Source organism: Accipiter gentilis, chromosome 4 (genome assembly GCF_929443795.1).
Source record: "Accipiter gentilis chromosome 4, bAccGen1.1, whole genome shotgun sequence".
Classification (NCBI taxonomy): Eukaryota; Metazoa; Chordata; class Aves; order Accipitriformes; family Accipitridae; genus Astur; species Astur gentilis.
In genome coordinates, this window is record NC_064883.1 from 7,362,013 (window position 1) to 7,387,016 (window position 25,004).

General features: G+C 40.2%; 1 protein-coding gene across 5 annotated transcripts in view; it reads left to right on the forward strand.

Annotated features, from left to right (window-relative positions):
- Window positions 1-23,604, forward strand: part of SATB1 (SATB homeobox 1) — a 76,355-nt gene extending 52,751 nt beyond the window's left edge. For 3 of the 5 annotated variants that reach the window (XM_049798072.1, XM_049798070.1, XM_049798073.1), the window contains 3 exons: window positions 18,464-18,667; window positions 19,170-19,265; window positions 21,931-23,604. In XM_049798072.1, coding sequence (XP_049654029.1) covers window positions 18,464-18,667; window positions 19,170-19,265; window positions 21,931-22,413 — 783 coding nt within the window. In that variant the 3' untranslated portion in view covers window positions 22,414-23,604. Of the gene's footprint in view, window positions 1-18,463; window positions 18,668-19,169; window positions 19,266-21,087; window positions 21,276-21,930 lie in introns of all 5 variants that reach the window. The other 2 variants (XR_007505771.1, XM_049798074.1) reach the window with 2 other exon arrangements.
- The last annotated feature ends 1,400 nt before the right edge of the window (window positions 23,605-25,004 follow it).

The following is a 25,004-nucleotide window of genomic DNA, read 5'->3' on the forward strand; positions in this document are numbered from 1 at the left end:
CGTGGTATACGTTACTTTTACAATTTAATCTTATTGGGTTTCTATTAAATTTATAACCTGACAGTCTGATTCAAGTAATTTTGAAAGCACGTTCTTAATTTCGTTATTTCAAACAAAAAAAAAGTTGATTTGTGTAATGATCATTAAGGCATCATGGTTCAGTAACTGTGCATTGGTTACAATGTTTTCATGTGGGAGCCAGGGATGAGTTTTTTTCCTGATGGTGACAGATGCTGAAATCTAATTTTATTCCATAAAAACAGACAAACAAACAAACAAAAAAAACCCCAAACGTAAGAGCCCCAAGAGATAAGGCAAGTAGAGACTTGTAGTGTTTCTGTATGTTTGCTGTGTTTTGAGAAGTTACGTTTATGTTGATGGCATATCGGCATATCCTGGAAAGCTGTGGTCTGCACGTGCTACTATGAAGCAGGGAAGAAAACAAAACTTTGCTGAAAATCAGCTTATATTGCTAAATCTTTCTTAAATTTAGGAAATTACAGGTTGCAACAACTGAAGTAATATCAACTGCTGTACTCTGAGAGTCCCATATACTACCGTGTAAGGCTGTTAGCGCATATTATTATACCTAAATAATAGTAGTATAAATAGGTAAAATCGATACTTTTCTGCAGCGTCAATCCTGCTGATTGCTGTGTATGGCCAGGTAGGTGCTGAACGCCCTCCCTTCTCACCAAATAAAAATACCTGTATGTTGAAGGCAAGATGCTTGGCTCTCACAGAACCATGCTCCAATTTTAGTTTTAGAATAAAACTAATGGAGTACTACCCATAACTCCAGAAACCTCATCGAATTACGGAGGGTTTCGACCCGTTACTTCTGAGCTGTTGCATTGCGTTGCCCAATTTCCTGTCCTTCTGTCCCCGTCTTTCACTTTGGTTAGGCAGTTAGCCCCTTGGAAATGAGTAGTTTCACATGCAAGGCATGGAGGTAAAATCAGTGGTTCAGACCATGCTAGAGACTCCATCTTAAGCCATCAGGGAAGCATTTTGTGCAGTTGTATTTTATTAGAAGTGTTCGACTTTTTGCCTTAGTACACACCTGGAGCGTCCTCCTCCGAAAGGCTGTGTGGGGAGGTGCACCCAGCAGGCATTAGGCAGAGCATCTGATACTTGTGAGTAGATGGTAAGGAGTTAAATGGGAAGGTAATGCTAAACATTGGCACTAAAATTGCTTTTGGCATGCAAATACCATGCTTTTCCTGACATAAATATTTTCAGAATAGGCCATTAGAGTTCAGGTATATAAAACCCTGCTTTTACTGGAAATTTTAATGTTGTAGTAAACCCAGAGATTTATAGTGAAAAATTGATGTCTGTTATCTCACTTTTATCTTTTTAACCAGCGGTTTTATAAATGCTATATCTTTGATCTGGCTTTTTCTATCTAGAGACTAAGCTGTATACTCTAATAGGAAAGTCATTTTTAAACAGCTTCCCACACTGAACAAGCACGGTATTGTGGATCTGGCACGAAGATGTAACATGCCATTACTGCAGATATAGAACAATCTATTCAACTATTTTCCAGCGAGGGGGAAAGAAACCTTTTTATCACCAAGAGTAACCCTCTGGTAACAAAGTGGCTTGAAGGGGATGGGGGGGAGGGCTTGAAATTTATTCCCAAAGCTGTTTCCTCAGGGTGCTGCACCTCAGGCTGCCCCAGCAGGGTCCAGCCTGGGGGGCAGGAAGGGGCTCGGTCCTTCGCCCGTTCACCCCATGTCTCTGTCAAGTCCTCTCCTGCTTTTGTTTCCCTCAGAGCAGCTGAGTCACTTCCTGGGTTTAAATCTTGGCTTAAAAACCTTCTTTCTCCCCCGCCTCCCTCTGCGTACAATGGATTCTCTGTGGAGCGGGGAGGGATACTGCATGGGGAGACGCGAGGTGGAAACAAAACGTGCTCCGAGGTCTGCCATTGTTTCATAGGTCCACCTGGAAATAAACCCCTCGCCCTTGTGGGAAGGTGAGAGATACAGTAGTTAGAAAACATTAGCTGCAGAAGTATACCACACAACAGCCTCTATTTTTTTAATTTTACTTTTTAAATTTATTTTCCTCCCCCCTCCGCTACCCAGGGGTGATTGCTCTGGCAGTTGAAGAGGTGCCATGAGCAGCAAGAGTCAGGACAGGATCGGGTGTCAGCAGGGATGGGAGAGGCAGAGTGTGAACTGAAAAAGCAAGATGGGCTTCTGCGTGCAATCAAGAATTGCCCCATAAAGCGGCATGTCGTTCAGTGAAGCTGTGAAACTTGGCAGATAGAGCTGATTTGTTTCTTTCACAAAATATCATGTTGCAGAGTCATAGTGTGTTGTGTCTCGCCCAGGTTGGAGAGGAGGAGCTTTTCGGGTTTCTATTGTGGGAACAAAATGTGGGCTTAGAGTGCTCCAGGTCCTTCCTCTGCCCCATGTCTTAATTTCTTTTATGACATCCCTTTGCAGAAATAAAGGTTACAGCCTCAGGAAGTTTCCTTATGAATGTTTTTTTAAATTCTTTCTCAGAAAGGGGGTAGAAAAATTGAGTTCAGTTAACTCGCTTATTGCTTGATCTGGGTAGACATGGAGAAGGACCGACACTGATCTTGGCTGTATCCCACATTATGGGTGTGACCTTGGTGGATTGGGTTGACTTCAGTGAGTCTGGGGTTCCTGCTAGTAAAAAGTAGACAGCAACTTCTTGAATCAACAAAGATGCACTGAAGAGAAACTGCCTTAAAATCTCCAAGGTGGTTCATATCAGTGTGCAATTGCCCACGGAAATCTGCATAGAGGGGAAAAAAAAAAAAAAAAGCATTAAAACCTCAAATAGTTCAAGCCAAAGAAAAAGGAACAGAATGGAAAATACTTAACTGGTAAAGGGATTATTTTGGCCTCTTCAAGCAGCAATTTGGGGCCAGGCAGAGCTTTCAACACAAAAAGGCCGGATTTGTTGACACACCGATGAAAAAGCGTGCTTCCTGAGCATGCTTTACACGTGGGGTCAAGTCGGCTCCGGCTAGAGGTTCCCAGCCAGGCGGGTGGCAGCGTGAGCTGTGCAAACGCTGCTTTACAGTCCGCATAGAGGCCGTTTAAAGAACTGGTAGCAGCTTCAGGAAACGCTGTATGTTTGAGCCCTAAGGAGAGCTTCCCTGGAGGGATGCGGTGCGCACCTGCCCTGCGTTGGTCGGGAGTGAATGCTGAATGCTCTCACGGCCTCAGCCTGCAGCGCGTCCCTGGGGCTGGGACTGCTGAGCGCCTGGCAGTATGCAGCCCCGCAGGTGGCCAGTAATGGCAAAGGGGGGGTCTTGGTTGGGTGATTTTTGTCCAGTGGAAGGGATGTGTGGGAGAAGCTAGGAGAAGTACAAATTTAAGTCATTAAATATACAAATGAAAGAAGAGAGCCAAGCAGAGAAAGCCCTTTACAAAATATAAAATTCAGTTAAAACAGCAAGACGGCACAACATAAGGAATGTTTGGTACATGTTATTGAAACTGAAAAATCAGAGTATGGAATGAATTATAATTTAGCATAATCCATAATTTTACAGTTTTCGTTTTGAATTATTTATCTTATATTATTTGATTAAAGATAAAACTGGCTGACAAGATCTTGAAGATCTCTGCATGTCTTAATCACAAATGAAAAAAGTCCTCATTATAACTTCACCATTTTAAATTATTTTATTTGTATTGTTTCTATATAGCTCCCTTTTATTTTGAAAGCATATTTCAGATCCGCATTGTGTACACGCGATTCCATAACCCATCAGGCTTCAGTGTTGCCTCAGTACCTCTGATTCAGTAAATCAGATCATAGGCAGCATGCTGTCATATAATAAGGTGTCTGATCCTTATTACCAGTTTGTTGATGCACAGACTCCTTCAAATTGACCATTGCAACACATGGTTTCCCCTGAAACTAGCTGTGATAATTAGCGTGGCTCTAATGAGACAGAATGTCACTGATCTTGTGCTGAACTGTCGAGTATCGACGCTACGGATGGGAACTGTCAAAGCTTGCCATCTGTGACAGAGCTTGGCATATTCCATTTGCAAGGTAGAGCATGCTCAATAGACTGTTTTTAAACAAATGGTCCATTTCTTGATTAGGGCTCTGTGTTCTGTTCCTGTGGAAGACTTTATATCACAGTTAAACTTTTTTTTTTTCCTTTTTTTTTTTTTTTGCTTTTTTTTTTTTTTTTTTTTTTTTTTTGCTGGGGTAAGCTTGTTAGGAAATGAAAATGTTACTAATTCTCAAACCAGTGCCTTCAATCTTCTGACAGCTTTTTGGGGAGAAGTGGAGGATTGCTGAGCACATATTTATTCTTCTTCCTTCCCTCAGTTATCTTAATGCAATTCTTCTAAGGCTAGGGCTTCCACAAGGCTTTTATCTGTTCGGGTTTTTTTAAGCAGCAAGGGATAGAGATGGCGTAGTTTTGAAGGATAGAGAAACAAAAATTAAAAAGTCTTAGATGACGCGCAGCGGGAGCACGTGCGCCTGGGATGAAAGATTGAATCGGTCAGGAGAGTTGGGTGCCCAGGCCCCTGAGACCAGCCCTGCAAAATGCTATGCAAAAAGTCCAGTGCTGCTTATCATTCCAAAATATGCTTTGTTGCTTTTTATTTCCTCCTTCTCTGGCAGACCACACAGGGCTTGTTCTGAAGAACATTTTCACTAATCTGATCAGGCAGCCAAATACGCCGGGAAAACTGCTTTAATGATCCCACTAATTACCTCAAGTCAATATGAACTGTATTATTAGACTGAGGGAAAATATTCCATTAGGTCTCCCCCTTGGGAGTTTCTCCGCTTTGTGATGTCACCGAAGCCTTCGCCCTCTCGCTTGTAATTAATTTTATTTACACACGCAGGCACGCACAAGGTCACACCTGCACAACCGGAGCTGGCCAGGGAGCTAGTGGCACTCAGGCTTAATCAGATCTGTCATAATTACCATTCTGCATGTTTCTGACACACGCTGTGAAATATTTCAATTTAACTGCCGCTACCAGCACAACCAGATGTAGTGTGAGTGTGGCTGCATTGGAAATATTATTCCTCAGGATAAACTCTCTCCTCCTCCTTTTTCCTCCCACCCCCTCTCCCTTTTACAGCTAATGTGGCACAGAAGCTGATGTATCCTGTAAATCTTGAATGCAGCGCTAGATTGATAACAGCAGATTAGACAGTTTAACCACAAACAGCTTGTTCATTTTTCACAAATGAAAACCACATGTGGTGTAACTAAAATTTCAGTCTCTCCCCCCCCCCCCCCCCCCCCTTGGTTGTCGTTTCCTTTTGTGTGTGCATGTGTGTGTGTGCGTGCGTGTTAAGGTCTGTCTTTCACTGTAAAGGAGTGAAAGAAAAGAGTAAACATATAGAGGGAAGGAGACAGTGCTGTCTTTGGAGATTATTTCTCCATGACCTTTATTAAAAACCTTCCTTGCTTTGGCAAAGGAATGAGATATTGCACGGGGGTTTTGTCTCTCACTCTGAGATTTTCTAATCTCTGGGTTTTATGCCCACTTATTAAAGAAGTCATCCTACTGTGCTGTTCTTCAAAATAACATGCCAGCAAACACCTCGCTTTAAGAAGAGCTTCTAACCAAAACTGTAGTCTCCACTGCTACCTAAATTTAGCAGAAATAAAATTTGCTGCCAAAGTTTTTCACCACGAATTTTGTCTCACTGCAAACTCTTCCCTCTACCTCTTCCTTTGGGGAAAAGAGTCTTTCTAAAAAAGAATCCTCAAAGTGTTTAGAATTTTGGCAAATAGAAAACTGGTTTTTTCAAATTTTTTTTTTTTAATTAAAACACTCCAGTATTTCTTATGAAAACAGATTATGGTTAGTTTTTTGGAAAGTAAATGTTGTCTGTAAATTGTTTTGCTTTTTTTATAAATCCATTTTTTTAGTTGAATTTTTCAGTTTGCCATAATTAAACAGCCTTCAATACTTAGTAAGGTGGGGTTTTTTTTGAAACTGTCTACTCTTTAGTAGATCACTGTTGGCTACTTTTCCTACACAGAGAAGAAATTAATGCAATTTTGATAGAAAGTTTTCATTATAAGGTTCTAAAACAATTCTTACAGCAAGGAAAAAAAATCTGTGCAGAAGGCAACTGAGCAGATTCCCCAAAAGCTGTGGCAGGTATTGTCAGGCAAGAGGAGTGGTGCAGTGCATCTGATAGGAATTCATCAAATCTTATCTGTAATAAGGCTTCCAGGGGAGGTTTAAAAAAAAGTAGCTTTAGAAAGAGATTGTTTTATCCGTTGCCAGTGATTTGTGATGCAGTGGCAATATTGAAAGTGCTGGAGATGGGGAGGTAAGACTCAGTGTTCAAAGTCAGTCAGAAGAAGGTGAGCAGAATAGTTTTTGAAAGCCACTGAAGGCACAGCTTGTAGCAGAAAATTTGGCTTCACAGATAGCCCCCCGGACTGCTGCAGAGAGGGTTAAAAACCCACACTCTTACCACCTGGCCAGCAGGTACTGACTGCATTACAAGTCCCCCAGAGCTGAGCTGCTGGTGTAGGTCACTGTAGGTGTGCCATCAGTGTCCCTCGCTGCATGGCAGTGCCACCTCTCTTACGGACTCCCCCGGTGTCCGTGCAGACCCCGAACAAAGGGGAAATCTCGTCCTGGAGGTGCAGCCGAAGCCCTGGAGGTGCTGTGGCTGCAGATGTCTCAAAAAGGAGTCTGGAGGAGGGCAGGAAGGGCTTGTGTTGGAAGAGAGAACGCTGAAATGAACAGTCAGGATTCTTGCAAGGGTCCGGAAATCCAGCTCTTGTTTCTTCACAGAACTATTTGAAAAATGTTGTGCAGTCGGGAAGCACCGGATTGCCAAAGGAAAAAAAGCGTGGCACCCTCTCCCACCTCCTTTGAGTCTTTTATTTTTAGTTTTTCTTTCTTAGGTCGAGGTGTTTCGGTTCCTACACTCCAGATGCATGAATCAGCTCTTCCCTAGGCAGCACCTGCTGTCTGCCTGACATGAGGTGCTGTTTCTGGCAGGATGGATTTTCTTAATCTCTCTTCCTGCTTTCTGTATCCTCACCTTCTGTTTTGTTTTCCTTGCGCCACCTTCACTAATTTCTCTTGTTACAGCTCTCCTCTTAGCCCTCCTTTGACTTTTTCCCACCCCATTCCTCTCCCGTACACACCCTCACCATCCGCTCTCGCCCCGTCTGCCTTTCTCCTGTCCTACCGCTGTCCCATGCGTGCCGGAATCCCACCCCAGGTACATCCCCCCCACATGCGGTCACTTTGCACAAGTATCCCCTTGTGCGTGGGGCACAGCATGGGCACCCCATGCCCTTGGGGGTGGTGGGGAGCCATGGGCTGGACACCAGTGCGGCCGGCTTCGTGGGTGAAACATCATTCCTTTGCCCGCATGGCGACACGGATTTAGCTGGGAAAAGAGCCATGTTCTTGATTTCTCAGGTTGCTCGTGCCTGCTGTGGGCAGATCACTGATTCGAGAGGCTTTTGAAGATTCAGTGTATCGGTGTTTTAACACAAAACTAAAGCCCTATTAAAAAAAAAGGGGGGGGGGGTGGTGCGAAAAGTCTGAGCAAGCTGTATGAGGCTTAATGACGTACGGAAATGAAAACAAAGCTGTAGTGCCAAAGCCGAGGAGGAGGCTGAGTAGTTAGAGAGCAGCCCATGGTTCCTGGCAGTGGGGGAAGCGGGGTACCAAGTAAACAGCGCAGAAAACAAAAGCGAGCTCGACCCGTAACTAAACAGGAAATGACAGGGTAAAATTCCTCCTGAAAAACGAGAGCTGCTAAACACGTTACGGGAAAGAATAAAGGCATCTTATGCAAACACAAATATACAGTAACGGTCCGAGAAGCGGTTTGCTAAAGGAGTGACCGATTACAATTCAGGTGAAGGGTTGTTGGGCAAAGGAAGGAGTAAGAAATAGTAGATGTGCGTTTTCTCCCTTAATGTTAAACTGGATAATTCAAAACACGCTACACCTGAAAGAATGTTACAGGATTTCTAGGTGCAAGGTGAGAAAGGAGACTATGTTTTGTTCCAGATAATTTTTAATTTCACTGTTCCTAATAATTTCTCATTGTGTCCATTTTTTTATTTTCTTCAAATGTAACCTCCAAGTCAAGCTTCAGATTTTTGGTTACAAATTACCCCAAAGTGTTAGCATATAATGAATAGGCTAGGGCAAGCATGCAGCTAGCTAAGTGGGGGAAAATTCCAATTCGCAAATATTTATCTGATTCCAAATCTGTCAAATTTTACCCGAAAACACATTGTTATTCAGTGGTCGTCTCATTTTTATTCCTGTGAAATATCATGTTCCCTTACTTCAGGACAGCATTTGAGAAGCATATGAAAATAGTTTTCAGGATCTTTGTAAAGCAACGGCGTCTGGACTGAGTGGTCCTTAGCAGAATTCCCTGAAATTTTGGACCCCAACTGGGCAGGATTTGCACATGTGTCAGTTACGTCTGCCGGCTTCCGTAGGTGACTAGTTATTTTGCTGACCCTGGTGCTTACCATCTCTAGTAAATGTAACATGCAAGAGGAAACTCTACAGATATAGGAACTTTCCGCTGTTTATATAAAATCAGTTATTTTTTAAAAAAGCTATGAAGGGCTTAAATGAGATTCTTTTTATTTTTGCTTTGGGACAGCCAGTTTGCTTCACCTTTGAGAACTCATTTGCTACTCTTATTTGATATGAGGAGAGAGTCTAACTAAAGGGATTGATCCTTTTCACCTGGGGAATGCGATGAAGGGATCAGGGCAGGAAGAAGCGTGCCTGCTCCATGCAGTGCCTGATTTAAGGGCAGAAGCTGCTGCTGAAGCTGTTTCCTGGAAATATGGCTGGGGCTCAGCTTGGCTGGCACTTTGCTTGGCCGGTGAGGAAAAGTCTAACACTAAGTACTGCTCTCTCAAGGAGCTTTTCCCTTGACGCTGTTGTCCCCATCCTGACGGCAAACTACCTGAAAACACTCTTGTGTTGGTTCCCACCCAGGAGGGAGAAACTGCGTCTCTCCAGCTTCCCTTTTGATCCAGCTTTCCTATTCTTTTAAGTCTATGCCCCAAGCAACCATGCTACAAGTAAGGGTATTTTAGCTTTCTAAGGGCCTCATTGCCTTTACTTTTCCATGGGTGAGATACACGCTTCAGGCGGCTCCCTTCTCATTTGCTGGGTGGCATCTGTCTTTCACAGGTGTGGATTTTAAAGATTTTTTTAAACTGCATTGAGGTAATGGGCGTTATTAATTTTCTGACTGTTTCTGTGGTTAACAAAATCTGGAGGAAAGTTAGGGAAATGTTTCTTTTCAACCCTTAAGGCTCCCCTCACCCTTGGCATTATCAGAACATTAAGTGTTCTTCACTGTGAAACTGAGAGCCACAGAAGCCAGCTGAACTGCAAGAGGCAAGTTAAAATAGATGTTCTTGGAATATTTAAACGTCTAATTCAAACCTATATGAAAACATTTAGTTAGGCCATAAAAATGTGAAGGGATGTCTGAGAACGGATTTGAGCTGTGTATGTTTTGGAATGATGTCGCTTGTTGGAACGTCTTGTCAGCTGAACTGAATTTACAATGAAGTCCAAATATCTGTGATTCCTCAGTTTGTGGTATATTGTCCCCAGATCAAAAATGAATTCTGGAAAGAAAAAAACAAGAAGCCACGGATTTAAATTACTCCTTCTGGGAAATTATAATCTTTAAAAAAAAAAAAAAAAATACATCTAACAACATGATATACACACGTATAAGTAATTACGGAAGTGACACTTTGGCCCTGTGGCCTTTTTACTGGAGGTCTTTCCCCAAAGCAAATGTTAAATCTCTGTAAGCAACTTAATAATAAACATTTGCTGTTCACTTGTAAATTGATAGTAGTAAAAAAGATTTTTAAAATTGCCAGGTTCTTTCTATTAAAGACTCTAACTAAACTGCAGATACAGCTGCCATACAAAAATTGATTGCATGTTTAAGAATAAATAAATATGGGCTATTAAGGGTCATGGTTGGATTTAGGGTTGGATTTACTTTCAAGGGAAGCATCGGAATTGCAGTGAAATCAGTACTTGTCTCTACTTAGAAGATAAAGGACCATATATTACCAGTCACCCTCTGTGAAACCCACTGACCCATTTTATATGACTGTACTATAAAAAGTAATGTACCAGACCAAGACTGACTTATTTAATAATTAGCAGTTGTTTTTTCTTGTTTAGATTCTTCTTTTTTATTGTTAAGTCCATTTTTGTCATGCGTATCTCACGGTTGAATCATGTGTGTGAAAGAGGATGAATCTGGAGTAGAAGAAGGCAGAATAAAGCTTCACACGCTGGTTTTTTGCATCTATTACTTTTTTCCTTCTTTTTACATATGAATGTAGTTGCATTTTATGTAAGATTTTCAAAGGCATGCATATTATGTTTTTGATTAGGGCTTGTGCCTATCTATCATCGCTAGGCGATTGAAGGCAATACTGTAAAAAAGATACATTTGAACAAGGGAAAGGAAAGGTGGAGGAGGCTGAGAGCAGAGAAACCAAGCCTGGGAGAAGCCCTTCATTTAGATTATTCAATTCGCTCTGTACTCAACTAAAAAGTAATGATATTTATGTTTTCAGTCACAATTATGGGTTAGGTTTTTTCTTTCCATGAGCTGGTGGTACGTCTCAAGTGTTCATAAACAGGGAATACACTCACCAGTTTTGATAGAGCCTTAGACCTTAATCTGACAAGTTTTTTGGTAGCACTGGCTCTTAGCCACTCACCGTGGCTCCAGGTAGAAGGAGAGGTCTAATAAGACAGATGAGACTGTGGGAGCAGGGCCACAGCTCTCCAGGTCATTTTGTTTCTCTACTTGTTGCTGATTGTCATTGAATTTTAGAGGTTGCTTAGGCAAGTTTCCTTTTCCTATTTATTTGTTTGGATGTTTACAAGAATAGAAATATTTAATTTTTAAGTGCTACAGCGAGAGAGGAGAAAAGGCAGACAGAAGAAGAGACATCACGAATCCTTTTCCCCTAAAATATCACCAAAAAAATGCAGTGAAATACTATCAGTACCACGGCTAGCTGTTGTTTTTCACAACCCAGAGCAGAGGTGGAGGTAACATCCAGGCAGATGGTGTAGCTGAATAATACGTTGGATAAGAAATTTAAGGAAATGGCATAATCTGTTTCAGTATTCTTCAAAGGAAGTTTTTCCTGCTAGTGAGGTTTACCTTTCTTCTGAAAAGCCCTATGAGGTTGTGGGGTTTTCAGTTTGTTTGTTTTGCTAAATCTCATCTATTATGATGGCAGATACAGATTTGCTTAAAATTCACATCTGGCTTCCCCTTTCAATGTTCTAGTAATGAAAGCCAATAAAATAGATGAACTAGAAAATCTGGAGATAAAGGACAGCTTCAGGTTTCAAACTTTCCCTGATTTAGGGGAATGCTCAAAGGCAAAGCCCAAAACTTAAGGCTGATTAGTGTAAATAAAATACTAAGGCAACCATCTTTCTGGGGACATTTATTATCGCTTCAGGCCACGTCTCGAGAAGAGGCACTCGTGTTTTGGTATCTCTACTCATCTTCTGGAACAGGCCGAAAACCAGCTTTTGCTTCTTGAATTAAAGATACATGGGTTTTGGGGACTCAAAGTACTGAACATTCACAGCAGTTTTTAAAATTACTCAGAAGTATGTGCCTCACAGAAGTCAGTGCTTAAAATTACTTGAAAATATAAGCTCAACTGAAAAGATTTTCACTAACAAATGTGTTGGTCAGTATCAAAAACTACTAAGTCTGGTAGATTATTAGTTTTCCTAAAATTTTATAAAAATATCCAGTAGCTTTTCTTTTAATAGACTTCAGTTCTTCTGTGAAGCATTTAGGTCTACTCAGCTTTGCATAGGAGATAACCAGGACAATTTTTGTATTTTAGGAAAGATAAACCTGCAGTCAGAATAAATTTTCCTGCAGTCAGGAAATTCCAGAAGAACATTTAAAGCTAAAAAGGACTGCTTGTGTCATCTAGGCTTGTTCCCATGTCTGAACCCACAGGTATTTCACCCAGAAAGAAGTCAAATTTAAGTAATCTCAGCCTGAAAACAAATTTTGAGTTAAATGTTCTGTTTTTACCTTGCGGTGGGTGTTCCCTGCTGTATTTTTCCAGCTAATAGAAATGTAATGCAAAATGCATTTCCCAGATAAATTAAAGCAGCGTCCATTGTTACTTAAACTTGTCTTATTTGTTTGTGCTGAAGTGACGTTTGTTTATTTTGCTTCTCAATGCATGAGCTTACTGATTCAGAACTCTGAATTTTTTGATCCTGTTGAACACTGTGAGAAATCTCAGTTGAAGGGTTGAATGCATTTTCCAATCAATGTGTAGGGGAAATTTGGCCTTATCAATTTAAATGCTGGAGATCCTTTCATTGCATTATGGAAGAATCTTCTCTAAGCAGAGATTATTCTTAAGAACTTCATAACATTTAAAGGTTAATATGTTAGGTAAAGAACAATATCTTAAGACAAACATTTTTATTACAGGACATGAAAGGATAGTTCTGATTAAATTACATTATTATTTGAATGGGAAAGAAGACAAAGTGCATCATTTCTTGCCCTCAACTTTAATGCCTTTAATCAAATAATGACCTTCTGGAAATAGTTAATTTTAAGCATTTGGAAAGATCAATACCACTTTGCCACCAAAAAATGGCCCAGATGATGAAATTTGATGTATTTAAAGTACCATTTCACCCTTTTAACCTAGTAAATAATTTAAAATGCTTTCAGTACTCCTTTGCTACCATTATGTATCTTGTTCAAAGTATTATGACTTTTCCAAAAGCAACCTTTCTGTACAATGAGCAGCTTACAAGTTTAATACTAAAGACTAAAACTATATGCATATACTGTAGTGGTGATGTCAGCCTTTTTTCTTCTCTTTTATACATGGATTTTGTTTTGAAAAGAAATGGAAATATCTGTGATGAACGCAGCCATTTGGAACAAAAGTGAGATTTGTAAAGCAAGTTGGATGACTTTTGAAAGGGGAAAAAAGTCAATATTTAAAGTTTAGTTCATGAGTACTTTCCTTTGTTTTGTCTATAAGATTTTGTGTTAAAGGTGAAGGATTTGGGTTGCTCAGACAATTAAGAGCCCATTTTACCAAGTGTAATTTCATATCTCTGTTCTATAAACTGGAGTGCCTTCAGCATTGTAAATAAAAAAAAATTGCCCTCTATTAGCATGTTTGTGGGCAGATTAAAAACGGTCTTCATTAGCATAAGTAACACTTACAGATTCTTTTAAAAGTAGGAAATTATTTGCTGAATGATAAATTGCTAGCTTTAGAGTTACTTGCTGAAAATGTGTTCATTCAAAATGCCTACTTTAGTCTACAATACTCATTTTTTTGAGTTAGAAGTACTGTTTAATGGATTATGTACTTAGTCTTTGTTCACAATAGATGCTGAAATGCAATTCACACTTTCTGCTAAAATGTTTGTATCAAATATCTCCTTATTTAGACTGATTTCTTTTAACACCATATATTTTTATTACACTATATGCCCCAGAGAATGATACAAAATAATCTTAGAGATACTGTACCAAAGAAAAACTGTTCATATCTTAGCATTGATACTCTAAAATGTTTTGCCTTCTTAGATTCAAATTACAGCTCTGCTAAAAAATGTTGGCGTCTTTGTTAGTTATTCTGTAAGAAATATTCATCATTTGGCAAATTTTTATCACTGTAACAAATTCACCAAACAAAAGAGTTCAGTTGCTCCACCTTGAAGCCCTTTCTTCCCAAACTAGATGTGTTTGTTACTGATTTGGAAAGCTTTGCCCAGAGAACATCTTTCATGACTGTAATGCTGCCGTCTTTGATCTAGTTAGGGTTGGTATTTACACCTTAAGTGCAGATTTCAATTATCTTTTTTTTTTCTTTTAATAAGAAAGATACCAGGATGCAAAAATGGTTTGTTAGAGACTCTACGTGAAAGAGCAGATTATTTTATTTAAACACAGTACAGGTCAGACTGAATAAAATAGCATTTGGATACATAGATAAAATGCATAGATGCTTTCTTTAAAATAAGCATGCTCATGGGTCTTGCAGAGTCTAATGTTTGGCAGTTATCCTCTTTGCGCTTTTTCTGCAATAGTTTGGCAGTTCGGCTTTCACAGTTTTTTTTCCTCTAATGTCTTATGTTTCTTTACTAAATCCCTATCAGAAAACCAGACAGAAGACTCTTATTTATTTTAAATATCTTAGGTTTAGCATCTTTTTTTTTTCACCATTTTCTTGCTTACTGTAGCAAGACCTTTGCAGATGGTACTTGGTTACTTGAAAGTGCATAACAGTATTTTCTTTGTAGCAGATGGATTTAAGACTTTTAGTTCCCAATAAATGTAGGTTTACAATACATAACTTTACAGGATTTGTGTTGTATATAACAGGTTTGAACATATTATCTCAGAATTCATCTGCATGGCATTTTCAGCTTATCCAGGGCCCATGCCAGTATTTTAAGTAATAGGGAGAGCACAGTGATTGATAGCAGCTAAAGGCGTGATTTTGAATAGAAACAAAGGTTTTAGAACAGAAGGTGTCAAATTAAACTTTGTCAGTTTGAAAAGTAGTAACATCCTGAAAGTTCTCCAAACATATTTACATGTGGCTAATGTTTATATTTTGCTTTGTACTCTCTTTATATTCAGTGTAATGTTGCCTGGCAAATTTACTCTGTTTTAAAATCAAGGTTGTTCCCAATGTCATTACAGAGTTTTGGGGGGTTTGCCTTGCTGCATAGATATATCAGCTTAATTATTTTAAGGCTGTTTTTTTTAACTATGTACTATATATGCTGTATAAACCAGTTGTGATCTAATCTGAGTTATAAATATTTCCTTATTATTTTGTGGTCCTTTCCACTTCCTGTAAGACTATAAAGACAAACACACACACACCCCCCAAAACAGTGGCCCAAGCCCTCCTTCAGAATAAATTGTTTGAACTAGGCAGAAATTGCTCTAGACTTAAATGAGTGTAAGAGGAGAAAAATCAACCTTGTTATGTTCACTTATAAATTCAACTGCATTAACTGCAGCAGTTCCTACTTCTTTAGATCAAACAGAAACAAAACGTACAAGTTTTACAGAACTTAAAATTCACCATTGGAAAAGTCTGTATGATCACTTTTCCTGAAATTTACAAAAACATTTCATACATTCTCATTTAGCTGACTTTTATGAATGAGGTTTGTGTCATATGCAGAATTCTGAACCTGAAACTAAATGAAATACATATGGGTTGGTTGGTTTGTTTTGAACTAAAAGAAGGCATATTGGTATAAAGTTTTTAGTCTCTTAACTAAGTAAACCCCTACAGCCTCTGTTACTGCCCATTCGCTATCTCTTCTGAGAATATTTGGAGATCAGCTTTCGTAAATATTTTCAGAAATATACCATGAAGACCAAAAAATTATTCCTATCCTTGTAATTTTAGAATAATTCAGTTGGTTGTTTCCATGTTGCCCATCACATGTTTCACGAGAGTATGTCTGCTTCTTTAAAAACTTGATGAACCCAGTGAAAGGAGACATTTTAGTAGAATAGCAGTCTATTCTGTGTAAGGTGTTGGAAGCATGTGATTTTGGGATCTCAAAATCACTGCTTCCCTGAAAGGCTAGCAGAGACATGCTTCAGGTTACAACTAATCAAATCATTTTTAGATAAGGAATTGGAAGTATTATGTCAGTGCAAAAGTTGATAGAAAAATACTGGAAATACATTAACCATCAGTAATTAATAAAACTAAGGTCTGATCTAGTAAAGACAGAAACAGAAAAGTCAATAAGGGGAGAAGGAATTCTTAGTTAAGAAAAACCATGTGAAATAAGTTTAATCATTATAAAATGTGATTGTTAGGAATTATTTTTACTACTGGATATTTAAAAAGAGTTTCTACTGTCCTTTTTCCAAAAAGATCTGCGATTCTTGTGGTCACCAGACAAAATATGTGCACCTTCTGAATGCATGATGCAATTTCTTTTCCAGTCTATCTGTATACTTTAGGGAGGTGCCATAGGAGAGAACAGGTTGTCTTGTCTTTTTTTTTTTTGACATTCACTGAACTGCCGTGATAGTTAGCTCTGCTCTCTGTTTCACTACCATTAGAACGAGGTCCAACAGTTTCAGTGTGAAGCAGTGCAGACTCCAGACAGCCAAAGGACAATTTTTATGCTTCGGGGGCAGGCTGGGGTTTTGTTTGTGGGTTTGGGGGTTTTTTTAATCAAAAATTTTAGAACTGCATTTCAATTAAAAGATCTAGATTTGTTTCTCTTCATCTTCTTCTCTCCTCCATCCCCAACAAACTACCTATGCCTTCTGATTGCACCTCTTTTAACTCACTGCAGAAAACTAATACTGCTGTTGAGCCTAATCCAGCACGTATCCCTGTGGAAGCAAGGTGGGCAGAGAACCATGAGCAACATGTTGATTTTGTTAGGGTCAAGGAGATTAACCTGCTAAGACATCCCAGGGTACCTTACGATGGGGAGGGAGAATCCACAGACCCTTGCTACTGTTTAAAAAATATGCCATATGATTCCAGCTAGGACAGACTGTAAGTTATGTGCTCTGTATGAAGGTGTTTGGCCACGTTTCCCAGTCGGCTTGCTAAACCCTGAGGCACTACCTGGCACCCACCCTCAATGTTTGGTCAAGGAATGGGCTGTGCTCCATCCCCAGGGTGCAGGGGGCCCCTTCTGCTGCCACTGCTCTCATCCCTCTCCCCACCCTTCCTAGCACACCTAGTGAGCACCCAGCGGATTTTGGCCCTGTTTAAATTTTTGCTTTCTCAGCTCTGCTACCACCATCTCTCTAACATTTGTCATTTTGATTGGTTCTGTTTCTTGGGGGCATTTTCTCCTGTGTCATTTGTTCAGTTTTCCACTTATATCCAGGAGAACATACTTCAAATTTTTATACACACCTCACTAAATATTTTCGTATACAATATGAATGCATTAAGATAATTTGTTTACTTTCACCTCTTCCTATTGTGGCAATATTTTTACACTGCATTTATTAACTGTTAGCTAAAGATATGAATGTCTTCAAGAAAATACATATCTATATTGTATCTATGTATCTATTGTATCTAGTAGTAAACTAGTCCAGCTAAACCATTTTTCAACTACCAGTACATATAAAAGGGATCTAAAAGCTTCTGTACATTTATATTATTTGTTGATTCAATAAAATGTCAAATTATCTTTCCTACAGCATTAAGAAATAAAATTGCATGGAGCTAGTTTTGAAAAGAGATCCTTGAAGCTAAAAGAAAGGAAGTATGCATGTTTTACACATGTAATATTTTGTTTCTAAATTATTTTAATATACAGAAAGCACTGCTGATGCACACAGTGCTAGCTAGAGTGTTTGTACTCTTCTTTTAAAACTACCAGTGCACAATTAAGAAAAAAATCCTCAATTAAATTTTAAGAAATTGTAAGAAAACAATTGTTAAATTTTCAAGATTAACTTGTATGTCTTGTCTAGAAGCAAATTAGCAACCACTGCAGTTCTTGCAGCGGACTCTGTAGGTGACTTGATAATATGTATCCCAAAACCCTGTCTGAATTAGAGTAGGTAAGTTCTTGGGCAACTTGCTGTCCTGTGATGTGGAAACGGTATAAAGGGTGTATTAGAATCTTGGATGTATCTTGCTCCCCCACCCCCCCACCGTAATAGTGTACATAAAACCGAGAGACTGTTTTTTTCTGGTTCCATGAGAAAAATCCTGAAACGGGTAATCATCTATCACTTGAAGTAAGTTCACCTGCAGAGACACTTCTACTTGTAGCAGATAGGAAGAAGGTATTACTTGACTGCATCTAATCAAAGGATTCCTGTCTTTTTAAAGGACATTAGGGAGCTCCTCTACTGCTATGATGGACATTAGGCAGCCCTACAGTCAAGGCAGATAATTGAAGTACTTTCTCGTTTTGAGTAGTAGTACCAGGATTTTAAAAATTGCTCAGCACACAGGCTACTGGCTCCTGAAACACGGTGTTGAAGCCCTCGGATGGGTGTAGCCTTGCATAAAAGAAAATAGGCAGCACAGAGAATACGCTGGCATCAGTGAAACCCCTGTCCTGCGGAGGGGACCGTGTAAGGGATTCCGCCTTCATCAACCAGTTTGTTTCTAAGCAAACAAACAACAGTGCTGTGGTGCAGGACCAAGGGGAAGGTGCGTTCCAAAACGCTGGTGGTTGGCAAGGGTCTGTGAAATAACGCAGCAGCCTCTCAGCGTATCGGTGTTTGCTTTAAGCCCAGCCTGTACAGTGAAAGCCCTTTCCTACTGGGGAAGAGTGTGAGAGAATGCAGCGCCTCTAAAATACACATTTCACCCTCGTTTTGCCCCTGGTGAAGTGAGGAAAAAAACTAATGTTTTGCTGGTGTTATCTTCAAGGGGTGGCTCTGTGAGCTGTTACGTTGGAAAGAAGATCCCTCACCAGAGAACAGGACCCTCTGGGAGAATCTCTCCATGATCCGAAGGTTCCTCAGTCTTCCTCAGCCTGAACGCGATGCCATTTATGAACAAGAAAGCAATGCAGTTCATCACCATGGTGACAGGCCTTCCCACATTATCCATGTGCCAGCAGAACAGATTCAGGTTAGTTTACCTTGGCCAATCCCGCAGAGCGCTAAGTAAATAAAGCTTTAAACGGAGCAAAGGAAATTAGTGTTTCTTTCCTCCCGGCCAGGCTAAATGCAGGTCTCCCGGTACGAGATAAGAGCGCGCTGCCGTCCGCCACCAGAGTTCAAAGGAGAGCGTGCAACCACCCATGGTTTTTGTTTCGGTTCGGTGGTTTTTCGCAAATGTGCGTGAACGCGGTGGCACAGAGGCAGCTGCGTGCCGGGCAGGGCAGGCCTCCGTGCTGGCTGTCCCTGGCCAGACAGGCATCAAGACCGAAAGGCAGAGGGGTTTGGCACCCATTGTCAAACACCTTACCAGCAAAGTGGGAGGACCTTGTTGTGCTGCTGTTCAAAAGCTAAGCTCGAACCCTCAACAGTGGCGGCGCACCCGGGTAGGAGTGAAGGGAAGGGGATTCCTCATCCCACTTTAACCCCAGTCGAGGCTGGGATGAGTCAATGTTTGTTTGTTTTTCCTTCAGAGCCCCTCTCCCACCACCCTTGGGAAAGGAGAGCATAGAGGCGCTTTCTTACCAGGCCTGCTGACCGCTGGACCTTGGCTGGGTGCTGCTCCGCAGGTGAGCTGGCACAAGGGCACCGTGTCAGGGAGAGAGAGGAGGGGATGCAGGATCCACGCCACGGGGCTTGGAAACGGCCGCCCCACGCGCTGGGGCAGCCCCAGCAGTGCCCCCCCTCCTCCGGGGGCTGCACCCACCCTTTGCTCACACGGGCACCATGAACCGGGAGCGCGGCTGGCTGTTTTGCTAAATATTGTAGCCCAGGTCAGCAGTGCGGACTGCTGTCTCTCTGAGCTGGGGACTCTTTAATCCCCTTTCACAAAAGACCTGAGGTCAGCCTTTCAACTGCTCCCTCTTAAAGGGCAGATATTACCCTGTCCTTTCCCAACCTCAGCTGAGACCCAGTGTATCGTTTGTATTACCTGTACAGAAAAATATTTACAAAGCTAGGAAGGATAGAGTTATCTTGCAGCCAGGAACAACACGAGTGTATATTAAAGATAAAGCAAACTGAGTAAGACAATCCCTTAGGATATCAAGTACAAAAATAATTGTGAACGCCTGGAAACTTGCTGTTTGATTTAGCAAAAAGAGAGAAAAAGATCTATATTAAGTAATAAAACAGCACTTGTCTGAAAATGTACATTGCTTTTAATAAAATCGCTTCTTAAGGGGATAAAAGGAGAAGGTTATGCACAGTATAAACATTCAACCACTATGCCACTTACTTAGATTTTCTTGCCTTGTTGATAAAAGTTGTGTGTTTGATCTCGCAAATATTATTCACATAAGCAGTTGCATTGTAATCTCTTAATATGACTTGTAGAGAGTAAGGATTGGGAGATTGGGCCTGAGTTTTGTCTCTACTCTTCTACATGGTAATTGTTGTAGATGCATAAACATGTAGCTAAGACACAAGTTTTCAAACTGTACGTACAAAGCCTCCAGTCTTGTAAGAATTTAATGTGCTGGGAGTAGTCCTGAATCTCTTTGGGATCGAAGCCTTGAATGGGGCTGCTCACAGACCATAAAACATGAAAGGATGTGAATAGGGATGAGGCAAGAGCCTTAATTCCACTAGCATTTGTGTCAGACCTTACAATAAGAAGATCACTTAAAGCAGTGGCTTCTAAACCGGGTGTTGAGACCTATGTGAAGTCTCCACAACTATGAGTGGTACTGCAAAGTGGACAGAATTATAATTCCTCCAATATTTATACTACTTGTACAGTATTTTGTGCTTCTTAGGGTCTGCAAGTGAGCTGCAACTGGAAGCTTGGAAACCACTACCGACACACAAAAAAAAATTGTCGAGGGGAGACTTGCAAAGGGAAATGAAATGTAGTGATAGCAACTGCTTGTTTTGCTGCTGTTGTTTTTTAATAATAACTGGTGGTTTGTACCATATGACAAGAAATTTGCTGATCCAAAATATCTTACTAACCAGTGCTTCCTGTGCTATGAAGCAAAAGAATTGTCAACAAAAACAGTAGCTGATAAATTTACTTTTGATTTTAAACATGATCGTATAGTCTACTGTACTCCGGTGGTAGATGAGAAAAACATTTCTGTCCCTAGGGCTCAGTGCCTCACCTTTTAAGAACATTTCTGAATCCATGCTTGCAAAACTTCATTTTAAGCTCTTGTTAATTATTTACATTGTGATTTGCTTTATCGTATTCTTCTGATGTGCATACTGGCTCATTTTTATTGCCCGAGTTTTTGGAATGCAGCATGTTCCCTGCTAATAATAATAGTGCAACTTACTTAGAGCTTTGCATCTTAGCACTTTATAAATATTAACTAAATAATCCCCAGCACAAACACAGAAGCAGGTAAATATGTTTGTTCCCTATTTATACGTTGGGATACTTGAACACAGGCAAGACAGACCCTCTCTGAGACCACAGGCAAGACGGGTCAGAGCCAGAAGGGGAAATACAGATTTCCTACCTCCAGATCTCTTTGTCCTTGCCGAGGCCGGGTTTGACAGCGTGACGTTAGGTGCTTCCAGCTAACGCATTCTGTCGTATCGTTTGCAAGTTTGACAAGACTTCAGTGCATGCTAAGGTCAGATCAGCAGTGGGATATTTCCGCACTTAGCTAAAATGCTCTCCTTCTCCCTGATCGCCCCAGTCCCTTAGCCTGTCTATTGCTAGAGATTTGCAGCCCTTGTTTTTGGGCAGCAGCTGCTGCTGCTGGCAGAGCTCCTGTGCATTTGCCCTCATCTGGCACTTTTCTCACTTTGCCCTTGCTACAGTTCTGGCTAAGCTGGTCAAGTTAATCCTATACTATGTCACCTACTTAGCATTTTGTCTTGTCTGCACTTGACTCATGGAGCATGTTCATTAAAATTTGTCAGCTAAACCACACCAATGTCACGTCATCGGCGCTTTCAGTCAGACAAAGCCAGAGTGTTCCTTCCACCTCTCTGTCCGTATCCCACAGTCCCTTTATCCCCTGTCTCTGCTCACACACATATAGACACATGCGAGGTATGCAGAGAGTTCTAACTCATATTTTAATTCTGGTTCACCAATAATGGGGCCTTTTTTTCTTTTTCTCCCCCCCCCCCCCCCCCCCCTTTTTTTTGTTCTTTAAACTTACTAAGCCTTTGTTTATAGCTTTGCAATTCCTCCCCACTCCCCCCGCCCCAGATTTTTTGGTAACACAAAATCTGAGCAAGAATATACGTACAAAAAAATTGCTGTGCTTTGTCTTGCAGCAGCAGCAACAGCAACAGCAACAGCAGCAACAGCAACAGCAACAGCAACCAGGTCCCAGACTACCCCCAAGGCAACCGACAGTAGCATCACCAGCTGAATCTGAGGATGAAAATCGTCAGAAACCCCGACCGCGAACAAAGATTTCTGTTGAAGCCCTAGGGATTCTACAGAGTTTCATACAAGATGTAGGCCTGTATCCAGATGAAGAAGCAATCCAGACTCTCTCCGCTCAGCTTGACCTGCCCAAGTACACCATTATCAAGTTCTTTCAGAACCAGCGATACTATCTCAAGCACCATGGGAAGCTGAAGGACAATTCTGGTTTGGAGGTGGATGTTGCAGAGTACAAGGAAGAAGAGTTGCTCAAGGATTTAGAAGACAGCATCCAAGACAAAAATGCAAACACGCTTTTTTCAGTTAAACTAGAAGAAGAGTTATCGGTAGAAGGGAACACAGAAATTAATGCTGAATTGAAAGACTGATCTAAAAGTATTATTTTCTTTCAACAGTGCCACTGGTATTTACTAATGAAATGAAAATTCCATCTTGCGTTCTGTCGAAAACCTTTATTATTCATTGTTTGGCCAATGAATCTTCCAAAACTTGCACAAAAGTTGAAAAAAAGGATAATGCAGACTGCACTAGATGTTTTACTCTGTTTTACAAACTGCTTCGCAGCAACAGATGAAGCGTTGAGGATTGTTTGATATTAATTTGTGTTCACTGGATACACTGTGAGTGTACCCAATAAGCATGATACCAGTGATTTTGATTCTGGAGCCTTCAGACAAGCATTACAACTTTTGTGATTTACTGTTTTTTGTTTCTGTTTTGTTCTCGTTTTTTAATTATTACTGTAGCACTCCACACTTGATCTTTGGAAACTCACATTTATTTAAAAAATTAAAATAAAAAGAGTTTGTTACTCTTGTTCTATTGTATGTTACAAAAGAACTATAGACTGTGGAATGCAGTTTAAAGATAACATATGCCAACAAATGCCTTGTATTATATGGCACTGCCGTAATTCAGATTTGTTTTCTTTTGGAAATAAAGGTCACTGTATTTTTTTTTTTTCCATTCTCATTGTTACATGGTTTTAAAGAAAATGAAAAAGAAAATGTGAAACACAATTTAGTCCTCATTATTTATTTGTAGATCCTGCAGCATCATGTTGTAATTAATTTTTTTGGAAGTTTCCGTTAAATGTAATATTGCTTCTCTTGTTATCATACTGATTTTTTTTTTCTATTTATAAATGTATTTTGATGGGCAGTAAAACAAAGTGTCTTAAAAGTTTTAAATAGAGAAAATGTGCTTTACACAGTTGCCTATAAAAAGTGCTCTATGTTATCCAAGCAATTCATACTATAAGCTTCACTCTTATTGTTGTATGCAATTTTTACTATCATGCAAATAAGCTTAGGTAAATAAAACTAATAGATCACCTTAGAAACTTATGCAATTAATGTGAAAATAATTGATGTTTGCAATGTGTCTTCCTTTGGTTTACAATCAATTTTAAAGCTACAGCTGTATAAATTTTCTGTATAAAGGTGTATTTCTTTTTTATGAGTTTATTGCTATGAAAACACCAGTTATTTTGTTACAGCTGGCTGTTTTTATAAGTGTATCACAATTTTCTTTATGCAGAAATGTTCTGACTAGGAGTGGTTATTGACTGTAACTACACAATTAAAATTGTTTGTATGGTATGATATGGCAGGGTTTGTCTGCGTATGTGTATATCTGGGAGGAATTACTTGTTCTTAGTGCACATTGTACCTTCTTGCCACCACTTTGAAGATGACATTTCAATTGTTCTCCTTTAAAATCACAGACAGATTTTTTTAATGACCTTCTTAAAATTTGAATTTAGATAACATACTTCAAAAAGAAACACAGTTTGGTTATGAAAATCATAACCTGTCTTTTCTTGGTTTAAAAACTTGCCTGCCCAACAGAGATAGCAGGATATTATTGAGTCAAAAGGCTATCAGGCATAAACATATTTACAGTTCCTGGCAGTAATGCACTTATAATGGATACAGCTGGTTTTATTTTACACTAGAATTATGCTAACACTATTCCTTGCACTAATGTATAAACATTAAAAAAAAAACATTAATAGTCACAAAGTAAATAGGAAAGATGGGCTTTGCACACAGCAGCCCCCTTCTAAGCAAGATTATTTTTAATGATCACTAATAAGGTTCTTGATAAAGCCATAACAATTGGTGAGCTCTGAATTTATACAAGGCTCATGTTGAGGCCAGGGTGAAGTCTGCAGCTGAAAGTTGTGAAGTACACACCATTGTTCTCTTTTCCTAGGAGAGAAACAATTTACAGCCAGTGCAATTCAGGATTTGAATTGAGTGCAGCTCTTCTAAAATGACTAAAAGTTTGCAAAACTCGGGATGAGTTTCAAAGGCACAAATGACTCTTAGGTTGCAGCAAATTCCTCCTTTTAGTTCCATTAAGTTCTTTAAGAAGATACACATTAGGCAGCAAAGCAGGTTTTCATTCCACATGTTTAAAACTGCTGCAGGTGCCGCAGTGCCCTTGGGGTTTCTCGAGCAGCTCCCAGCTGCGGCACCTCTTGGCTCCTCCTGGGAATGTGTTGGGGCTGCACCATGATCTGGGTTTGGGATCCAATCCAGTTAAAAGAAAAGAGCCTTAATACCACTCTGGGAGGGAAACAAGCCTTAGGAGGGACACGGATGTGTAACTGGGCATTGCATTCCAAGGGAAGGACAGTCAAACTATGCCCTCGCTTAAGTAACTTGCAGTAGCTATAAAGCTATTGATAGCCTAAAGCTATGCTGGTTGCAAAAGGGCAAAACCTAAGCCTGGTCCAGGGAAGCCACTGTGGTCACTGTTGGATTTCTTCACTGATTTCAAATGGGATCATTGCTTTGTACAGCCACACAGCTGCTCAGAACGAGGACAGACCCCTGTTCATAGCCATGGGACAGGATGAAATGTAGCCCAGGCAGCGCAAGCTGGTTTTATGTGCAGGACAATACTACGGGCACCCTTGGGCTGGTTGAAGAGCCGAGTGACCATTTCAGTA